Source organism: Harpia harpyja, chromosome 6 (genome assembly GCF_026419915.1).
Source record: "Harpia harpyja isolate bHarHar1 chromosome 6, bHarHar1 primary haplotype, whole genome shotgun sequence".
NCBI classification, from domain to species: domain Eukaryota; kingdom Metazoa; phylum Chordata; class Aves; order Accipitriformes; family Accipitridae; genus Harpia; species Harpia harpyja.
In genome coordinates this window covers 4,867,719-4,889,352 of record NC_068945.1, presented here as the reverse complement: position 1 = coordinate 4,889,352, position 21,634 = coordinate 4,867,719, and the positions used below count along the sequence as shown (strand labels likewise).

The 21,634-nt window shown below is 39.2% G+C and overlaps 1 protein-coding gene across 1 annotated transcript in view; it reads left to right on the top strand.

Moving 5' to 3' along the window:
• Positions 1–21,634, top strand: part of LOC128143618 (potassium voltage-gated channel subfamily KQT member 1-like) — a 506,641-nt gene that overhangs the window by 293,024 nt on the left and 191,983 nt on the right. The window contains exon 15 of the mRNA XM_052790981.1: positions 7,953–8,014. Within this exon, the coding sequence (XP_052646941.1) occupies positions 7,953–8,014 (62 nt within the window). The remainder of the gene's footprint in view (positions 1–7,952; positions 8,015–21,634) is intronic.

The following is a 21,634-nucleotide window of genomic DNA, read 5'->3' as shown; positions in this document are numbered from 1 at the left end:
AGTGGTGAGACTCTGGGAAAACCTTATGGTGGGAATCACGGAGATCAGAAACCTGAGTGCTTTTATGGGAAGGACTGAAAGAAGTGTTTATTTTTTATCGCAAGAGATTAACTTCAAATTTCCAGAGGCCCCATCTCATTCTCTGTCCCTACAAGCTCAAAAGTGACTTAGGAAATGAAGTCCCATATACCCAAGTGACTTTGAGCACTCATGGGCATGAGTGTAACAGAGAGTGCAAAAGTTATTCCAGAGCCTTTAAAAAATGCCATATTATCAGTGGTTAAAATGGTTTATACTATCAGAATGAGGAGCATCTCTCAAAACACATTTTTAACATCTGATTGTTGCAGAAGACTCACTAGTGCAATCCTCTTTCCCTGTAGCTGAGCTGGTTTTGCCCATAGGAAAATAATCCCTCAGCTTGAATACATCTATAAATATTTATGCTTGGGAATTCATTCCGCAATGTGCAAGCTAAATTTATGGAAAAACTTTGCTTACCTCCAAGAATGTATTCTTTTATTTCAAATGTAACATTACCAAATTAGAACTGTAATTGGTGCTGGGAAAGACTAGTGTTAGAGGCACTTTTTACGAAACAGCTTCTTGTTTCAGAGGTGAGGAATAATTAGAAGCATTGGCTGCAAAGCAGCTAATTGTGAAATAATGTTCTGAGACATTTGGGAAGCTGAAGATGTTCAGGAAGTTTAGTCTTACCAAAACTTGGGTCAAAAGGGTCATAGTAACAATTGGGAGGATCTTAGGTGGGTCTGTGGATTTGAACGAGTGTTCGAAGTGTTCAAGTGTTGAAAAGAGTCTAAAGTACTGAGGAAGAGAGACGGGGTTGTGTCCACGATTGATTCAGACCTGGGCAACTCATATGCAAAGCCTACACTAGAACACTGGACAACAGAAGCAATGTGAATGATCTACCTGGAGGCCTGAGGCTACACAGCAACTTGCTGTACCAGCCACGTCCTGGAGTGATAGCCTGCACATACAGCCCCAGATGATTAAGGGCGGGGGGAGCTCAAATCAAAATCTGCCACGTGTTTTTTATCATTTTTTATCAAAAATTCTTGCTTTGCCTTAATATGTGGAAAAAACCCACTGGCTTTCAGAGGTAAGATAAATTGGTTTAGGCTCATCTTCAGAATTCATGATGCATATAGTCTTACTGTGGAGAGCATCATAGGACTTCAGAGCTATTTGGCAAAGACATAATCTGTGCTCTGGAGAAGATTATGGCATCCATGTCCATGCAACTAGCTTCCCTTGTTAGTCTTTTCTTGCAACATTACTGCTGAATAGCTGCTTTGAGACAGCTCTCAGATGCAAAAGCATGGCAGCCCTGCAAAGAATGCTGTCTGCCTCCACAGCATGCCAACTCTACAAAGTCGTACCTCTTGCAAAGATATATGTCTCTGCCCTCAAATGGACTGAATAAATACTGACTGGGAAAGGTAAAATGGTTGTTTGGGATGCAAAACCTGGTAAGCTCAGTTATGGGTTTGCAAGACCAAAACCAAAAGTTATTTGATCTAGTAGTTATTTTATCTAAACCCTCCACAAATCCAAAAGTAAGATAAGTGGTTCCAGATAAATGGTCTGCAGAACTAAAGCTAGGGTTAGTTTATGATTAATCCCAGTATTAACCAAGCTGCCAATAATCAAGTGATGAACAGTGATGAGCGGTTACAGTATTGGTCTGTTTTGGGTGGAAACAGACTCTTGCACTCTCCTCCTCCTCTGGAAGAAGAGTTCTTCCTGAGTTTTCCTCAGAATGGATGGCTTATTCTACATTAAAAATGTATTTTCAATATGATATTTTTCCAGTTCAAAGGCATTGCTAAAAACCTCATTTGTAAACAATATGGGTGTTTCCTCCAGACTGTGTTATTTTTCTATTGATGGCAAGCAAAAGAGAAATGGGAATGCAAAGAAAATTAAACTGCCAAGGAGAAAAACATGAGAAGAATTTTCCTTTCCAGCTCCTTTTTTTTCCTGTTTTATTATACTCCCATTCAAAGAATCTTAAGGTCTGATTCCAAGCCCGTTGAAATGAATGGACTCTTTCCAGTGACCTCAGTGAGTTTTGGATCAGGCTGTTACTGAAACCCTGTTGTCAACTTTGATAATATTATATGAAGTAATTGCAGTGTGTCTATACTATTATTACCTTTCAAAAGTGAATGATGTCATAAAAGATCCAGAATCTGAATTCACTGGAAGCAATTACTGTTACTTTTCAAGTTAGTTTCTCAAAGATAAAAAGCACTAAAAGCTGTGTTAAAACAAGATAAGGATACAAGAACAGAATAAAAGCCGTGCTGGGTCAGACCAGTCCTGACTCCGAAGGAGCCAAAAGCAAGGTGCTTTGGGAAATGTATAAAAAAAGGGCACGCATAAGCCTCTAACCTTCCTGTAAGCTTTCAGCCATTTGCAGATCAGAGACTTCCTGACATGGTTTCTGTGTATTTAGTAGTCCTAACTGGTTTGTCCTCAACAAGCTCGCCTAGTTTCCTCTGTAAACTTTTAATATCTGCGGTATTTTGTGACAAGAATTTTCGTGATTTAAGTTTCACATACACATATGTGAGGAATCGTCCCTTTTTGCTTGTTTTGGTCTTGGCATCTACTAGCTTTCTTTGAAATTTCTAATATCAGGAGTGGATTTAAAAGCACTAAGATAATCAATAAATTTTCCAAAGACTTGGATCCCATTTTTATGAGTATACCAAGAAGACTGAGTCTTAGTTTCATTGAAAGCCCATCTCAGTGTTCCAGGTAATGCAATTTTGTAAGATGAAACAAAGATTCCCGTAATAGTAAACAAACCCCTTAATAATTGAAAGTGTTGATATAGAGGCAAAGCACATGTTAATAAAACTTATTGAATTAACAAAGCAGACACTTATTTAATGATACAAATAAGAAGAGTGTAATACTTGACCTTCACTACACATGATGGAGTTAATTGCTTTTGAATGCAATTTTTGAGACTTACTATAGCTTTTCAGGGGCAAAGGTGAACAATAATGCCAAGGTAAAACAAAAGATCCAGTGTTTGGGTTCAGAAAAGTAAGCAAAAGGCTGATGTTTATCTGCAGTTCATCTGAACCTCTTGGGTCTGCATAACACAGGTGGGAATCCCTGGAGAAAAAGGCTTTCTTGTAAAATTTTGACAGTTCCATTGTTTGCCTTTTTTTCCATTAAATGCCACCTAAGCTTTCTGATGCTATTTCCTTCCCAGCTGTTAAGAGGAAAATGTGTCGCGATCTCTTTTAAAGCATAATAAATACACTTAGTTTAATTTTTATCTTTTTAAGTCAATATTTGAAATAAGAGATACCCGTATTGCTTCAGGAGCTGATTTATTCCACCCCTCCTGGAGACAAAATCCATGGGAACTTGGTCAAAAATAAAACTTTGGACATTTTCTGTAGCTGTCAGCTGTTCACAATCTTGTCTCTGAAAGTTCATTTCATTACTGGGGTTGATCTACCTCAATGCAAAGAGCCAGCTGAAGTATCACATATATCCTACTTTGATGGCTTGGAAACTGCAACTAATTTACTGTTCATCCAAGTCCTCCGAAGAGTGTTGAATTGCATTCTTAATAAAAAGAAATAACAAAGCTTGCATTTCATTTTGCATTTGGTATATTAATTGTTTTATACATAGTGTAATGATAGTGTGTCTAAATGCTGCCATCAGCACCTGCTGGAGGAAGGGCAGAAGTGTGATGTACTTCATACCAGATTCAGTGTATATGGCTTCTCTCTAATAAATTGATTATATTGTTCCTCGTGAGCCACTTGAGCAAATATGTCATCTCAGAGGCTGGATAAATGAAGCAAGTAGGCAGACAGACCTTTTGTTTAGGTCTGTTTTATTTGTTGAAAGGTGATTGCGCGTCTTTAACCTGGCAAGTTACTCACTGCAGCTGTGTTTTTGCACCTTGAAAAAGCTAGAAATTTCTACTTTCAGTGTATACTGTTGAACCTTCATCGTGGAACAGTTAGCTTTATCACAAAGTTTTCTGTGTTGTAGTAGAGCCTTCTAAACTAAAATACTTTGGTAGTTTACTTTTTAAATTTTCTTTAAGATGTCCAAGGGAAATCACAAGTGCCTGATCTAGGACTATGTCTTACTTCTTTTTAATTTCTTCTACCTATCAGTTGTAAGTCTCTGGCTGACAAGAGAAGAGACTGAAGTCAAAAGTCATGATGCCTAAGGCAACTTTGTTATTTGCTATTTTATGGATCCAGAGCTTAAAAGGGCAATCCTGACTTGCGTTTTCAGAAGCACGCCTGGTTTATAAACCTAAGATTCTAGATCTTGCCATAAGCTCATCGCAGTTTTCCCTACATAGAGCTTTTACAGAACTGGAACAAATACAGATCCAGAAGCCTGTAGTTGCATTGAGTTAGACAAAAGAAGGTAGTGGTATCTCTTGCACTACCCTGCTTTCTGTAGTGCTAGTACTGAACTTGATAAAATTTGCAAAGGTTTTGAGAAGTCTTTAGCAATCTGGAGTATCCTAGGTGTCATAATGCCCAAATTCCTCATTTTCTGCTTAAAAAAAGTTGATGGCTTTCAGACAAATTTTAAAATTTTTTAGTTAGCTCCCGTCTAGCTGTATACACTATAGAAGTAAAAATCAAGGAAGGACTCTTACTCTGTAAAAGCAGAGTAGATCATTTCCAGCTTTTATCATTTTCAGACCATCTGTCTGCAATTCATTCACTGTCCTAACACTCCCCATCAGTAATTTTTTTAACCAAACTAAAAAATCTATTTTCTTAAAAGTTTGGTATATTCTGATAAGATGGAGCACACTAATTGAGTAAAAATTTAAGATTTATGGTGCTGTCCTTCATTTGTTTGCTCTTTTACTCATTTCAGATGGTAATTGCTGGTTTTTGTAAAAGAAAACAAACTTGAATAACAAGTAATATGTCATTTATATCATGTGCTTCCATTAGGGGGAAGAATTTTGGTTTTGCAACTGGTGTGGGGAATACTTGAAAATTTTTAATTTTTTTTTTTACAAGAGGCATCTTTTGTTCACTAGAAAAAGAGATGGGCCAGCTTTGTGAAAATATTGGAAAATAAATACAGGATCGTGTTGTTTTGAAAGTAGTACAGTATGTATACTCAGGAGGGCAAAGACTTTCGGGGAAGAAATTTATTTATTAATAAAGATGAGAAATGGACTAGATGACTCAAGAACTATTCAGTTTCCTGAAGTATAATGCCTATTGCTTATATACTACTCTTTTATCTGATTCAAGTCTAAGTATATAAAATGGTGGGTTTGTATCATACCAACCGTGTGATACAAGCTTGTTTCAAGATATTTATTTTTTTCTTCTGAGCTAAAATTTGTCCATATGTATTTTCATCTAGTTATAAATAATTGTGCCTCCTTTCATGATGATCATACACATTTTCTTTGTGTCTGTGCCTTTCACATATATGTACAAAGTCACTGGATTGCTTAGCTGATCTGTCTGTTTTGTTGCAGACCAACGCAAAGAACAGGCAAAACTCAATACTAAAAGAAAGTTATTTTGGATTGCAAAGCAAAGAATGTAAAAATAAGACATTTCGGATTTATAGTAAGCCATGCAGTGTTTTCAACTATGTAAAAGCAAATAATCTAATGTAGGAAGTCTAAAATCACATATCCTGAAAAGACTCGAGAGAGAAAGCATAAACATGAGATAGAAATCAAATGTACTAGAGCAATGTTATCTGAACTTCTGCCCACACTTCTTACCACAATGCTCTGCACATTGTATACACACCCCATTTACTTACTTTTAAAGATGGTCTTTATTAGAAGAAAATGCTTGTAAATTAGAGCTGAACGCTGATTTAAATGGAGGCTAATAAGAAATGGGAAAGACTGCAGCCTTTTGTGACTTACACAGCCTGCCTGCCAGTAAAGGGGTGGGCATGACACAGCTACATGCATGTATATCATTCTTTTCACTTCATCTGATAGGAGTGCCACATGCCACAAAATAGCTTCTTAGGGCTTATCTGCTTCCTCTTTTCTTGTTTTCTGTTCCGCACCATATTTGAGAATAACTAAAATAGGAAACATTATTAACTTGATTTGGTTCTTTTGGGATGTCTTGGTGATTATATGAAGGATGTAATTAGAGCTGGTGAGGAAATTATTGTGGTTTGGTGTTTTTTTAAAAAAATAAGCTTATTGGAATATTTCTTCAGGTTTGGGGGGCTTTTTGGTTTTAGACCTAAACAAAACCATTACCTACCCACTGCTGTTCAAATTGCATCCCACTTTAGAAATCCTTAAAGGCATGTTTTTTCTGGTATATGCTTTGAAAGGTGTTAAGTGTCTATCGATTTACTAACTAGAAAGTAGACTGCAGAGTCAATTATTTCATTTTAGGCAGAGGTGAATATACATAGATAAACTTGAGCCTCAGCCACTTACATTTTAAGAGGTTTCTGCAGTTGTGAACTAATGAATGAGGAACAGCACACATGTAGGAGCCAAGCTGTGGTGTTTATTTTCTGTCCCCACACAGGGTCCTTCAACAATCTTTGAGTTTTCTCTCCTTATGGTATTTATTCCTGTGGGTTCTCTGATGAAACACTTCTTTTTAACGCCTGTGCAGAGCTGCCAAGGGTCCAAGACATTTTTAATATTGGAGGCAGTCTGTAGAGGAGAAGGAAAGCAAGAAGGGTACCATGCCGGCATTGCTTTTTGCTAAAGTCTTCCTCTAAGGTTGTGGTGCATACAGTACAAGTTCCTTGAGATGAACTTTGGTGCAAATATATCACTAAACATATCACATTCGTTGTACCATTCACTGAGAAATGCCAGAATGTGAGTTCCCTGCGGAACGAGCACACATACGGGCAGTTGCGGTGCGTGCTGATGCACTGTAAATTCACATCTCAGCCTGCCTTCTAGTAAGCCCTTCACGTTGTGCTCATGCCCTAAGCAAAATGGACTTAAATAGCTTTAAAAACCAAAGCTCAGCCACTCATAAAAGTGATTTATGGAACAAACAAGGAGTAATGACCCCAGCATGGTATTGGAAATATAGTTTAGTAGAGAAAAATGTGTCGAACTTCCATGGAATAGGCTTCTAAATTACTTCAGTATTGGGGGGTGTTTTTTTCCTATGAATATTTTCTCCCAGCTCAGAATATATGTGGTTTTGTGCTTCATTCCCTGTGAAATAACACTCCCAAACTATGGCATTCCTTTGCGATTGGCCATGTGAACACAAAGAATAGACCCCACTTTACACAGTTTTCAATCTTGGCTCCCAATCCCACCATCTGTGAGTAAAACAAATTGCATAATTGGGCTTTAATAACCAGGTCTTATGAAGGCTGAGAGGGAAAATGAGGCTAGACATGCAAGGGCTTTTCCCAGTGTCACTCATTTGCAGAGAGGAGATAGGTCTCTGCCACTCCAGCCCTTGAACCCCTGGATAGTGCTGCCTCCTACATCTACAACCTCAGTTGAAAACTCTTCTGATTGCTTTATGTGTAGAAAGTATACATTGCTCACATCAATGATATTCAAAATAAGGGGTATACCTAGGGAGCATGCCTATTCCATCTAACTACATGTAGTTAACTGGGATTATTAAACAAGGAATCAAGTTACCTCAGACACTATCTGTAGTCTTTCATGTCCACAGACTACCTCTACCAAGGTCTGGGTTGCCCTTTAGACTAACTTAATCTTGTCAGTTAGACAAACTAATTCCCTTCTCTCCAACAACACTCTTTCACTTCTGTACACCATAAAGAAATTCTTTCTTGTTGTGTTCATGTTATTTATACTAGCCTACTATTACCAGCTTCTTTTTTGCTTTAAATACCATAAATATAATTCTTACTTTGAGTTTATTCTCCACCTAATGAATGTCCCATTTTTATTCTTCTTTATTTAGAAAAAGGGGTAGACAAAGGATACTACACCGTAGGAGCCAGACTGATCCGGCTAGAGGATAAGGTAAGTGCATGAAAGCTTTTATTTTTTTTTTTTCTGAGTAATGATATCTGATCTACAGACGTGTAAGATAGTATCTTGGCATGATTTACTTTAGAATTACAGGGCACCATAATAAAGAATAATATCCTAATTTTTGTAAGGGAGTTGATGAAGTATCATGTGCATGTTGTTCAGCATTAACCATTTACCTGCCATACAGATTTGGTTCTTGATTTTAGAAGGGACTACTTTCATGTTGAAGCCAAATCACACATCTTGTAGATAAGTACTGTGAACTGACAAGGTGTTTGTCATACAAGAATTAGTGAGTTAAACAGAGAGGCTAGTATCAGGAGTCTTTGTAAATAGCAACAGTTGATCTCTCAGTTAATAATCTTGAGGTTCTTTAATGTTTACTGCATTTTTCCCCCTGTGCAGTTATCTTTGTATCAGTTCTGACCCTCCCCCATGGTCTTCTCTCCAAGCATATGTTCACCTTTGTTGTTAATTAGAGTTACTTAGAAGTATGCCTAAAGGCCAAAGCTCAGTGAAGCTCTATTGTTTTAGACCTATTCCAAACATCCTCAAGAGCTTTTCCCACTCAAGTGATAACAAAAATACAAGTTTGCTTAAAACTAGGAATCTATTTCTCTAATAGTTTTTAGGTCAGCTCTCTTACCTACCCCTGAAAACCGGTGTCCCTAGAACAGTGTGCTGTCTGTGGACAGTAGCAACACGGTAGCTTTGGTATGTGGTATGATGTAACAGCTGAGACAAAAGGCCATTTGAATTTAACATATCCATTGCCTATTTGTATCCTTGTCTTACTCAAATTTGTCATGCAAATTTTCTTTTTACTTTTCTCTGGGGAAGCGGGGTGAGATGGAAAGAGGAAGGAAACTTTTCGTTATTCTTAAGAAGAGCTGTGCATCTTGCCAAAAAGCAGAAACTGAAATTAAACAAATACGATTCCTCCCTCTCCTGCCCAATATAATGATCATTGCTAGGACAATATTGGAAATATGTGATGCTGCGGTGTGAACGGACAGATTTTCTTTGATTTTTAGCTTTCTTGGACAGTGTCAGAGAATCAGCTTCACAGATAAAGAAAAATTATCCGACTTAACTTTTGAAGTGGACTGGTCCCTTGTGCGGACACAACTCATTCAAAGTGAAAATGGCTTTTGTTCAGATTACCTTAATTCACTTCAAAAGAGTTATATTGCTTTCTAGCCTCTGTATATTCTGTAAATTCACACCACTAGCTCATTCAGATTTCTTGACTATACATATATGAAGAAACCTGCAATACAGATTAGAAAATTTAGCAGTAAAAGTATCTGTGCTAACAGTTAGATTACTTTGTGTGAGAAATAGTGCTAGTATTGTAAATACTTCTGGAAGCAGTTGTTCATGGTCTCCTGACTGCTCCATGTTTATGAAGATGAGAGGTCAGAAAGCTATTAACGTGTCTGGCATTGGTCCAGCTTTAGCACAGTATGCTGTGGATTTGATAACTTTTTATTTCAAAGCCTTAATTAGAGTACTGCAGTGGTATCTTGCTGTTAGAAGAGCAATGTTACAGGAGATGCCAGTGTATGCAGTAAATGCTGTAGGGAATGACCTCTGTTGCAGATACCTGCTTATGCTCTGCCTTTACAGCTTAAACCTGCTAGAAAACTGAACTCTAGCTGATTCAGAAAAGTTATAATTTTCATCAATGCTGCTTCGATGTAAATGCTTGGAGATGATGAAGCCTGAAGCCACATGGTTTCACCTTCTCATGTTAAATGTCTATTGTAAGCATGTGGTAACCGGTCTGTAGCAGGGATTCGCAACAATGTTCTCGGAACAACAGTCATGCAAGTTAAAAAAACCACAATGGTATAGCCATCTTAACTTCATTTAAGCATGATCTAAATATCATTGGCACAAGCTCAAACCATTAGTGTGGGCAAGACCTAGCTGCTATTTTGTTTGAAGACTTAAACTGCAGTGCTTTAACTGACCACATATTGTATGGGAACTGGTGATTTCTATCTCCCTATTTATTGCTCTGGAGAAAACAAATAAAAGGGAATAAAAATATGTCAAGATATTTTCATAAGATGACTCTATGAAAGACATTCAGTCATTGCAGCTTCCTTTTTGTTCTTAGACCAAACTACAAATGTAAAATAAAATGCCAGAGTCTGATGGAACCCAGGGCATTTGTTCTTTCAGTACAAAATAACCTTCTTTTAGGTGTACAGGGCTTCATTCTCATATTCCTGCAAAGTAAGTAGACACAGTGCACAAAACCGGCAAACTTCTGTTGTGCTGGTTTGCTCGGGGTTTTGGTGGTGTGGGTTTGTTTTGGGGGATTTTTTTTTTGTATTTGCATCTTCTTGGCACATTAGGCTAAAATACATGTGTTTACATAGTGAAAACAAAGTCAAGCTTCCCAGATATCTCTATTTTAATGGGACAATAGAAACGACCGCATCCTGCTGTCAAACAGCTTCCCCTAAACTATTTTCCCATGTCTCACGGGCTCTCCTTCTTTAATAGTTCACTGTGTAGTAGCTGCTATGTGCCCAAATGTGAAACAATATTGGAGTCAGGAAGGACAAGCTGGGTTTCAACCTCTGAGGAGAATAAATGAAGCAAGGGCATGTCTGACATCAGGCTCCAGCTGGTGGTGAAAAATGATCTCCCCCTTGGAACTAGAAAACCTTTGGGATCAGCCTCTTCCCCCTGGAGAAATTATTTTAACATTCAGTCACCCAGTATAGTCATGGCAGCCTCCCAACCAAGTGACACATCTGATAAAATGACACATTTTTGGACAAAGGCCAGTTGGTGTAGGCTGATAAAAATGCAGCACGGATTTGAATGTTTCATCTGCTTAAAAATCTGTATCAATAAGCTATTAGTACACCTTTAGCCCAGACTGATCTTTCCCACCAGCATTTTCCAGTTCATCTGTTTTAGTTGTTTCTCTGAAAGGGAATGGGAGTGTAATTCGCCCATTCAGAGCTGTGTGTTGTTCTGTATAAAGCCGTAATTACTCTTTTTATAAATTTTGAGAGAGAGAGACGGAGAAGCGTACATTTCTGATGGTTAAGATGAACTCCATTCCCTTGAGAGTTTTGCTACTATTTGAGTTAAAATGTGGGATTTGCTGTGTAGAAGGGCATAAGCACAGATCTCTGAAGTGGTTGCTTAGTGATAGATAAAAGCTTTGAGGAAAAATGTTTCAAAGATTCAAAGGTAACAACCTTCCATTCATGTGGCACGAGCAGCATTGTCTGCAGCCTCTCTTTTGTGACCATCATGACCCGGCTCCGTATGTAAGTTTAAGGTAACGAGGAAGAGGTAAGAACAAGGTTGTGTAGGATGAAGCACCATGTGAGTCCAGCATAAAGCAGCGTTGAAAATCTACTTGGATCACTTTGCTTTTAAGCGTTGCAAAGCTGACTAGAAAGGGATAAAATTTATGGTGGCAGTTTCCAGACAATATGTAAAACCTTTTTTGGCAACATCAGTGCTGCGTAAGGCTTTACTCCTCTCATTAGCATGGCATGTTGCATAGTGCAGGTTTACCCATTACGCTTTTCAACCTGTTTTTCCCTGAGTAGGGTATAAAAATCCTATTTTGTTGTGGTCAGCATAATAACCTAGTGTGGTTCTTTTCATGAAAACACTGAGATTTTAGAGAAGGAGTGGGGCTTCTTTCCCAACACGTGATGTATGCCATTTGGCCGACCTTTTCTTTAGTTCGATGGCAGGGTTTAATTTTAAATTGTGGTATGTAGCCATTGACAGATTCTTTTGAAATGTATTAAGAGGGAGATTGGTTCCAAGATGATGTTCTAGAGCTGGCATTAGTTTCTTTTCAAAATTGTAAACTAATGCTTCTTTATGATGAAATGAGTATTCTTTCTTTTTCTTTTCTTTTCAAAATTAGAAACAAAAATCGTGGTGTGCTCTGTCAAACTGCACGGCAACCTATAAATAAAAACAGGAGAGAAAAGAATCTACAAATGAAAGGTTAGAAGGGACAGCTGTGTTGTCTTTGAAAAAGAAATCTATTAGGTATTTTTATAATTATATGGCAGTCTTCTTTATGTGGTATTTACAGTTATGATTTACGTCCATATTACCATAACTATTTCCATACTTATAGACAACATGTGATAATGCTGGGAGCCAAAAGCAACCATTTGGTAGCATTTAAAAAATGCAGGAACACTAAGAGAAAACAGGGCAGTAAAGCAGAACCCTTCTGAGCTTTATCCATCTGAGTAATGTGAGCCAGAACAAAAGTGTCATCCAACATAAACAAATGTAGAGGTTGGATTGTGGTGGTAAACTCTCTCTTTACCAATTAAAACACTCGTTTTAAAGTTGGGAGCTAAAAAGATGGGCTCAGAGAAGAGTGGTATTTCCCCACCATCTTAGTCCTCCTGGATAACAATGGGGAGATGGATGTTAGTGAATCTGACTCCTGCTGTGATTACATCAGGAGTCATTAAATAGTAAATTATTTATCATGTCAGTGCCTGCAAGCACCACCATAGTGAAGGCCCTGCTAGAATTTCCATTATAAACCCCTAATTTGTGGGTGGGGTGATGGGCAAAACTGAATTACATTAAAAAAAAAAAAAAAAGGAAAAAGCTGAAAACTGGTGCACAATGAGTCAGTTGCAAAATGACTGTGCTACATTTTTGAGGTTTCAAGAATGTGTCTGAAATAAACCCAACAAATGCATTTGTTAACAAAAACATATTTTGGCACTAAGGTGTTTGTGGGTTGTTTGCCCCCCATTCCTTAAAGATTGAGTCATTCCATAATATAAAGCTTTTCAGAAGGCTTTTTGCAAATGGACGTGATGTGGTTTTTGTTAGCTACTAAAACAGGCTGATAGTTCTTAAAAGTAGCTATCCGAGTTGCACTGCTGTTCCTTCTTGTAAATAGAAAGTACATCTCATCCTGGCCCTCTACGAACAGTGCTGACTTTTGGAGTATCTCTTCCCAACACAAATGTGTGTGAGTCGATAATTAACATAGCTAATGTAACTTGCAGTTATTAGTATATCTCACGTGAGGAAGGTGTATTGCTTGTTGTACGTGTTCTTGGAGCATGCCATGTTCAGTTCAAGGAGATGGAGAGGAGGTTCACAGGCAGAGATGCTGTGAACAGGTATTTGGAACGGGATGCCAGTAAACACAGTCAAAGGCTGATCTCGTTTACTCCAGACCAGTCCAGCACAAGTCCATTGATTCTGCACCATACCCATGAAGTCATTAGATTTCTATTTTTAAGCTGTTGCCTAATTTAAAAAAAAAAAAAAAAAGCCTGATGCTTCAAGCCAAATTGTGCTTCCATTTATGCCAGTGGAGTTACTCAGGATTTAGGCAGGTGTAAATTGCAGCAAATTTCTTACATGGCTTTAAACAAGATTCCAGCTCATGTCTTCACATCCTGCTCAACGGGGGCAAATTGGCAGAGACGAGGTGAAAGCAGAAATGGGGACTCAAAAAGTTCAGAAGTAATCTGAGTGAAATCATGTTTTTCATCTATTATGTCTAAGTGAATCTTTGTGCTATGCTGGGGATTTAAGGTACCGTAGAACTGAAGTTGTGCACGCATTCTTGTACTGAAACGTCAAGACGGGTGTTTAATCTGAAAACCAAGTAATGCTGATTTAACAGCTTAGATCTCAGCCGCACAGCTTTTCTACTTTGCTACCTGACTTCTCGATGCAGAGAGCAACTATCGCAGCCTGGACTTCTTTTGACTATCTGTGATGGTTCTACGCTTCTCAGATAAAGCTTGTTTAATACAGTTGAGCGGGAAAGGCTGGTTTTGAGCTGCCTGCTTGTTATGGTAATGTCTGAAGGATCAGGCGAAAATAAGAGCTAACTCTGATATGCCTTTCAAGCAAAAGGAAAGAAGTGATAGATCCTATATTCTGAAGCATATCTGAAAGAATCCTGCCTGACTTCTTCCCTGATGGTTCTTGTTATGGAGCCTTATCTTATGTGGTACTTGGTAGCACCCTCCTATTATTAAGGTTGCACACCACTTTCCATTATAGAGCTCTATTTTCAGTTGCTTACATCTTTGCCAAACTTTAGCCATCTGGGCTGAAATTCTTCAAGGCAGATGTCTGCCTCAGGCTGAGATTTTTTTGAAAATTTATATGTCAGTGTGGGTCACCCTTTCTATATCACAGTAACCTGACCCGCTGTGAAGATTCTCCCAAAAGTAAACATAAAAATGTTGATGGAAAACACTTGAGCTTCTTCTAAATTTGAGCAAGAAAATTGGACAGAAGTGGAATATTATCTGCCAGTCTTGAGACCCAGAGGCCTGATCCAAAACGTAGTGAACTCAGCAGGAGGCTTTCACATGGATCAGGCCCTGATTTTTAATGGGTGAGGGAGCGCAGAGTTTCACATAGGGAATGTTTGCCAGGACGCAATTCACCACCATAAATCAAATGTTAAATAATTCCAAAGCCCAATAAATGAGCGTGCAGATGGCAGTGTCTGCTCCCCAGTGATTGCACTGACTGTTGATTAGGATCCAGCTTGAATAGTTTGATCTCATTTATAGCAGTCTCAAGGATTGCTGTGATTAGGCAATTGGTGCAATCTACTTGCTTTTCTGCTCTCTCGGCTGAAACTCTTGTGGTGGAACCAAAACCACGCAGCAAACGCTGCCCATGACACCCCGGAGCGTGCTGGGGTCGGGGCAGGCAGGGGCTCACAGCAATATGCTGCACAGCAGCCTGAAAGCAGTTTGCAGCTACCTTACGTTTGATAAGAAACAAGGAGAGTCGCTTGCAGAAGGTGTACTACTCTACAGTAACCCTCCTTGAGGAGAGCACGCAGATTAACTGCGAATACCAAGAAAGATAGAAACAGCAAAGTGATTTAGGGCTGCTGGTAAATAACGGAGCCTTTGGGGAAGGGAATCTTTCATGGGCTGTTACAATGTTGGAAATCTAATCCGTATCGATGCGCCGGGGCTGTTTAACCTGCAGGGAAAATGTCCTGGAAATAGCAGCGTCGACCACAACGGCTGCGGTTGAGGGAGCCTGTCCGTCTCTTCCTGTTCTCCCCCAAAACCTTCCCAGCATCACAATTGGTTTTAGCCGAAATTGAGAAAGGGGTCATGAGCTTAGAGATGTTGATTTCCTGTAAGTTTCAGAGAAAATAAGTGCCTGGGTAGAGGACAGACACTCTGTTAATCCCCCTGCTCCCAGAAGAAAAAACTGCAGTGTGCGCGTGGTTCTTCTCAGGTGCCAGAGAGTCCGGCCACAAATGTATAGGAAACAAAGCTCTGTTAGTTCTGTTGCTTATGAAGCGATTTATTTACTACTGCTGGGTGAAAAAATACATTTTTACCTTAAGAGTATTTTGGAGATCTTGACAATTTTTTTTGCTAATAAGTCAAATCTTCCCACAGCGAGCTTTGACCTGAACTTCCAAAGAATAACAGAAATCAGATCAGCTATAAGTACTGTGCTTCTACCTTTTATAATTTTTAACAGGTCATTCTAAATTAACATAAAGTTCTAAATGATTGGTCATCCTGGTCCCCAAAACAAAATGCCTTTATTTAGCAAAGTGAAAATGGAGTATTTCAGCAATTCTTCTATCCTGTTCAAATTTTTAAAAATTAAAAGTTATAAATTCATTAAACCTCCCTTTTCTTATGAACAGCTTTTCAAAAAGCTGTTGTTTTCAGACGGAAATAAATTTCATCTGAAGAGTTTTTATGACCTCCAATTGTTACCGATGTTAAACAATTTAATTTAGAAAGCTATTTTTAAAAATAGATTTTGTAGCTGTTCTTAGTTGGTTATGGCTGTATGCTGCAAGCTCTGCCTTCCCTACAGACAAGTTGAGAATTTTCCTTTGGAATGCTTCTCCATCTGAAAATGACAATTGTTTTCTAATGGAACATTTTTTGAAAAGGTGTCACATTCTATGGAACTGTATTTTAAATCGTAGACTGAAACAAAGTGTTTCCAATTTTCCACTTCGGAGCAACTTTCTGAAAATCAGAATTGGGGTGAAATACTCTGATTTTTCTGAGCATTTCAGTTGAACCGATTTATTTCTAATTCATTTGTTTAAGATTGTTATTATTTCATTCTGGTTTTGAATGAAAGACATTCCAGCATCATGAAGAATCCACAGAGAACACAGAGAAATTTTGCTATAGAAAAAGAGCAATTTTCCTCTAGTACTCCATACTTCAGAATTACTGTGGTTATTTCACCTACCACATTTTTCAGATCAGTAGTTTAAAGGGCAGTTTTAATATTATTTGAATGCCATGTAATATTGACCTCTAATTCCTCTTAATCAGGGGAAGTACACTGGAAAAACCCAGATTTACATGATTCAAATAGTTACCAGACTAGCAGTTGGATTTATGTTTCATGCAAGATCTGTGATGCTGAGTCAGAGCAAACATCTGTTTAGTCCTGGAGCTATTCTATTGCTGCTGATGGCCATTATCGGATCCTAAGGGATGGACTAGAAGAATAGACTGAGTCTAAATTGCTATAACTAGTCTCTGGGTGTTTGCAGTGGATTATATATAATAAGCAGTATGAAGAATACTGCTGTACAAGGCAAGTTGCAGGATGACACAGCTCAGTAAAAGAAAAAAAAAAAAGAAAGAAAAAACCCCACCAAGATACACTGGAGTCCTGTGGCGACCTGCCCTGACATGTTGGCTGTATCTAGGGAAGAAAATTTTCACTCAACAGTAAATTCATATAAAGGATTTCATAGAAAGGCTTATGAGATAAGGGAGAGAGATATAAAATGTCAAGAAACCAAGAAACTCTTTTCTCGCTATATTTACCACCAGGTTGTTATTTGCAACACACAGCTTTAAATTTTATGTAGCAGGAAAATAGTGAGCAGATCAGTAATACATACTCACTTCTACAACATAATTACTTCTCCTACTAGTAAATAATGTTGATAAATTATATTCATAGTTTTCTTGTTGAGAAGGTTGGCTTTGATTTCAGTGCTGTGTTCTGGGGTGTTTCAGTAAAACACGTTAGTCAATGTGTCTGTTACACACTGCAGTCCTTCGAGACCAGGAGAAGGAGACTGGGTTCTGAGTCTGAGGAGGTGAGGTGGTGAAGAGTACCTCAGATCTCTTCTGATCACGTAGGTACAGTGCTTAGTTTATCACAAGCTTGGTCCTCGAGTGTATTTTTATGCAATGTCAGAATACAATTAAATAGTACTCAATCACTAAGCAGTTTATCTAGGGATTTATTCATGGTCTCGTAATTGAAGAACTGTGCTTTTTTCATTATCAGCAAGTGGTCTTCTGCAGGTTAAAATGGCTTTGTGTGGAATGGTTATGACTGTGAACAGACCGAAACGGTCTGTCTGTTGGCTCACGCGCTGAGCTCCGGGTTCAGAAACCCGGGGTGCTCTGCCAGAGAACCTCAGCCCACCTGCAAACAAGACATAGTCTCCCCATCCATAAAACAATACTTGGCTACTTCAGTTACTGTAAGGTATTGAGATACTATCATACAGGGAGAGGTATAAATACCTTATCTGGAAGTAGGTCTCGCAGCATCTAGAGGTATTCCTCACAGCCTCAAATACTGCCTTCTGAAGAGTGCAATGCCCTTCTGTGGACTGAACGATCCTGAACATCTCTTCTTTAATCTTTCTTTGAACTTAAAATGCCTGGCTCTGCCCATGAAGTAAACTGTCTGCTGTCACATCAGGCCATAGCCAGCATTCTCAATTCTGTGGCTGTGGTGCCATAAAATATCTCAGGATCACAGGGTCCTTCAGCCTGGAGGGGACCTCAGGAGGTTGTTTAGTCCCTGCAGCACCCCACCTTCGCTACTGTGGGTCTAGCACACTTCTCTAGTAATATTGTGTAGTATGTAGATGAAGAAATAATCACTAAAAATGTGCTGGCAGGCTTTGCTCCTGTTTAAGGGGCATCACTAAGTACCGAATTGGCAAGTCTGTGTTTCTGAGACCTGCAGCCCACAGTTAAAGTGCACATATGGAACGTGGCAGTGTCTTGGGCCTCAGAGTTTTCAAAACCCGACAACTAGAAGCACTGAAAATTCTGTCGTATTTTCTCTTCTGAAAAATGCTAATGAAAATAGGAGGCTATAACTGACACAAAAAGGACTGTTTTTTCTAAGAGGCGAAGCATATAGCAATGGCACGTAAAGCAAGTTTAACAGGTACGAAAAGCAGCCAAAACAGTGTCATTTAAAATGTGGGCTCGTACAGGGCCATGCTGTTGCTGCCAGGTCAGGTTAAATGTCTGATCAGATCTCCATCTGGATTCAGGATCTGGCTCACACAGCTTCCCTGCCTCTTCAGGAGTGAGATTGCAGGCTCTCAGCTCTGCAATAGTATCACAAGTGTCCTACTACTCTGCGTGTTTCTTAAGGCTTCGGCATCTGGACACATGCATTTATGTGAGAATTCTTAAAATTGTTTGTTTCTAGTCCTCGCTGTGGAGATACACATGAAAAGCAGAAATCCTGAAGCCTCAAAACTCAAAATAAAATGTATAGTGTGTATTTAAAATGTTAGGCTTTTTAAGACAGTCTAGTTACGCTGATTGTAAATAGCTCTAGCAGGCACTGATTTATATTGCTCCACACCATCCAGGGGAGGCAGAAAAGCCAGCTGAAAGGCCACATAAATGCTCAAAACTAGAGCACCCTGGCCTCTCTGCCACCGTAAGTACATTGCCAGCTGCACTGCAGTTAGGAAGTTTAAAATTTGGTCAGGTATCTCCTGAGCAGCAGGCACTGCCGTGAGGACATACCCTAGGAGGCAGCAGAAGCCCACGTTCTCTCGCAGCAACTCAAAACACATCGACCGCCTTAAAATTTCCTACTCTGCCTTGCCATGAGCTGCCTATTAATGTTAGTTTTGTTACTGCCTTTCAAGGTGCTTAGCGGCTGCGGCCTTTACATGCTTTGCACGACTTGTCACCGTATGTATCTGGAGAGTTTCTAAAGCTGCAAGCGGCAAGTCTTCTCGCCTATGAAAGGCTAAACCTGTAACCTACAACAAGATTGACTGGGTGCCACGCAAAGAGCATTAACATCCTTGTGCAGTGTTCAGCTTGCCTCAGTATTTGCAATCAAACAGAAGAAAGAGCTGTTTTCTCTGCTCTTGTTTCAAATATCTGTAGTACCATAGGAGGAGGATGGTCCTTGATGAGTACCCAGAAACTGGGGCACACCGGTCTTTTCCCAGCACCACCACACGTACATGGCAAGCCTGGTTAGAAACCATTTTTTGAAGGGCAGGACTATATCCAAAGAGTATGCTCACCATAAAGCCAAATTTATAAGTATGATTACCATATAAACGGGATAGCCATCTTCAGAAATGAATGGCTAGGTAGGCAAGACCACGGTAATGCCCTGAGGATATGCATTTCTGGGCCCCCCTTAGCTCTGACCTGTCCATTCACCCTCATCATTAAATTAGTGGGCAACTGCCCCAGGGTAACTGCAGCGTGCGTGCAGCGTGGGGGAAGGCAGCTGTGAGGCCGGGGAGACGGCTGGAAGATGTCATCTGGGCAGGAACATGAGGTTGGGGCAGTGGCAGTTTGACAGAGGAGAAGGATGGAGGTGAAATATGGAGTCACTCTTGCGGGAGGTAGAAACTGCAAACAAATTAGAATTTCTTAGAGAATTTCGGAGCCTGACCTCCAAATCATGCTTCAGGCCAGATTTCGTTTGAGCCTGGTCCTGCAGCCTTGCATGACTTTACCTTAGTCAACACTTTTTGGTGTACTGTATATGTTAACTGGGTGTGCGGTTGTAGAGATGTGTATACATATATATAGCTCTGATTTCTATTTTGTATTTTTGCATCTATATCTTATTTTTTTCTGGCTATCTTTTACAGTTTTCACATTTCAGCCTCCATTTTGTAGTTTAAAAAGCACTTTCAGCGCTCTGTGAATACTGAATATTGTTATTACTTCTGACTGGAGCTTTTGCTAGGTACTCTCAGCTCTCCTTCTGTAGCACATTCTGAACGTGCTGTCCAGAGGAAAAGACCAAAACAAAACAGTGTTTCCGAGGTTGCGAGCAACATTTATTTCCAGCCCCAGCTACAAGGTAACCATTACTGCAGGGATCGCTGCAAGTGGGCCAGATCCTGGAGTCCCAGTGAAGTTTTACCCTGAGTTGGGATTGCAGAAATAGACTTCTGATCCTGTGGTAAAACATGTCTGCTTGGGGGGTAAGACACTGAATGGTGACAGGAACTGCTATAAAGCTAACACAACTTTAATACATAGGGAATAGAGTACTCCATATGCTGCTGTGTGATTTCCTTCTTTGGCTTGGAAGGCAAAAATAAACTGCTTGTATTTGGAAGGCAATTTTCAATCCCCAAAATCTCTTTTCTGCATTTACTTGATTTTGCTAGATGGTCGGGCAGGCTGACCATAGCTCAGACTGACGGGAGTACCGATTATGTCATTCAGCAGAAAACTCTCTCGTGTGAGCAGAATTCTGTTTCATTTTATTTTTGTTTTTCTCCTCTCTCCTTCTCCTCCCAGGCTATAGATATGGAGGGAGGTCACAAAACAGAAGTAAGCTGTAGCCAGCAAAGTTCAGATTTGAAATAAAAAACCCCTATGTATACTTATTAGAATTTCTTGTTAATGAGGTCATTTATGTCAGGGCAGGAAATGTACAAAATAGCACAGGATAGAAAAATCTAGACACTGTAAAACACGCCAACAAATTTGGCGCATGCATTACTCCCTTAATATGCCCCCAATGTAATCTATAGATCCCACAAGTGACCACATTCTGTTTATGTATGTAAAAACTCCTATATATGTAACACTCATAAGAGTAGCAATTTTACTAGTGGGAAAAGATTATTGTGGTCTTTTTATATAGCATATAGGTTTACTTCGAATGAGTCCTTGTAGAAGAATGCAGAACCATGAAAAACTGTTAAAATGTCATGATTATATTAATTTCATATTTAAAGGAATACTTCACTTTAAGTTATGGCTCCAAAATTACACTGCTCATTCATGATTTTTTTAATGTATAATTGGCTGCCTCCAAAAATGTCACAGTAGGAGGAAAAAAAAGTTCATTTTCCTTGGCGTGTGTACTGTTGCTATTCCTGTGTTCATTTGGCTTGGCTCGGGTAATGAAATGCTGCAGTCTGAAATAACTTTTTGTATGTTGACATGTGCATTTAACTAGAATAAGCAGGCAGAGTAGACCAAGTTGGATTCAGCAATGAACAAAATATATCTTGTATTGCGTCTTTTAATATATCAGCCTACATTTATGATTCTTTTTCATTTCTTTGTTGTAACGGCGTACATGCACCTCCTAGCTGCACACAGCCCCAGCACATAGACGTGAAGGATGCAAGGCAGCAAGTTAAGATTAACGGGGGGAGGAGGGGAGAGTAAGAAGAAAGGAAGGAAACCGAGGGGCACAACTTAATCTCTTGAAGATAAAGTTGAGAGGGGATTACTATTGATCTGTTGAAATTTGTTTAGCTAAAAAAAGCCTGTTTTCCAGAGTAAAAAGATCTTTGCTCCTTTGTTGACTGTCCCTTGGTCTGGACTA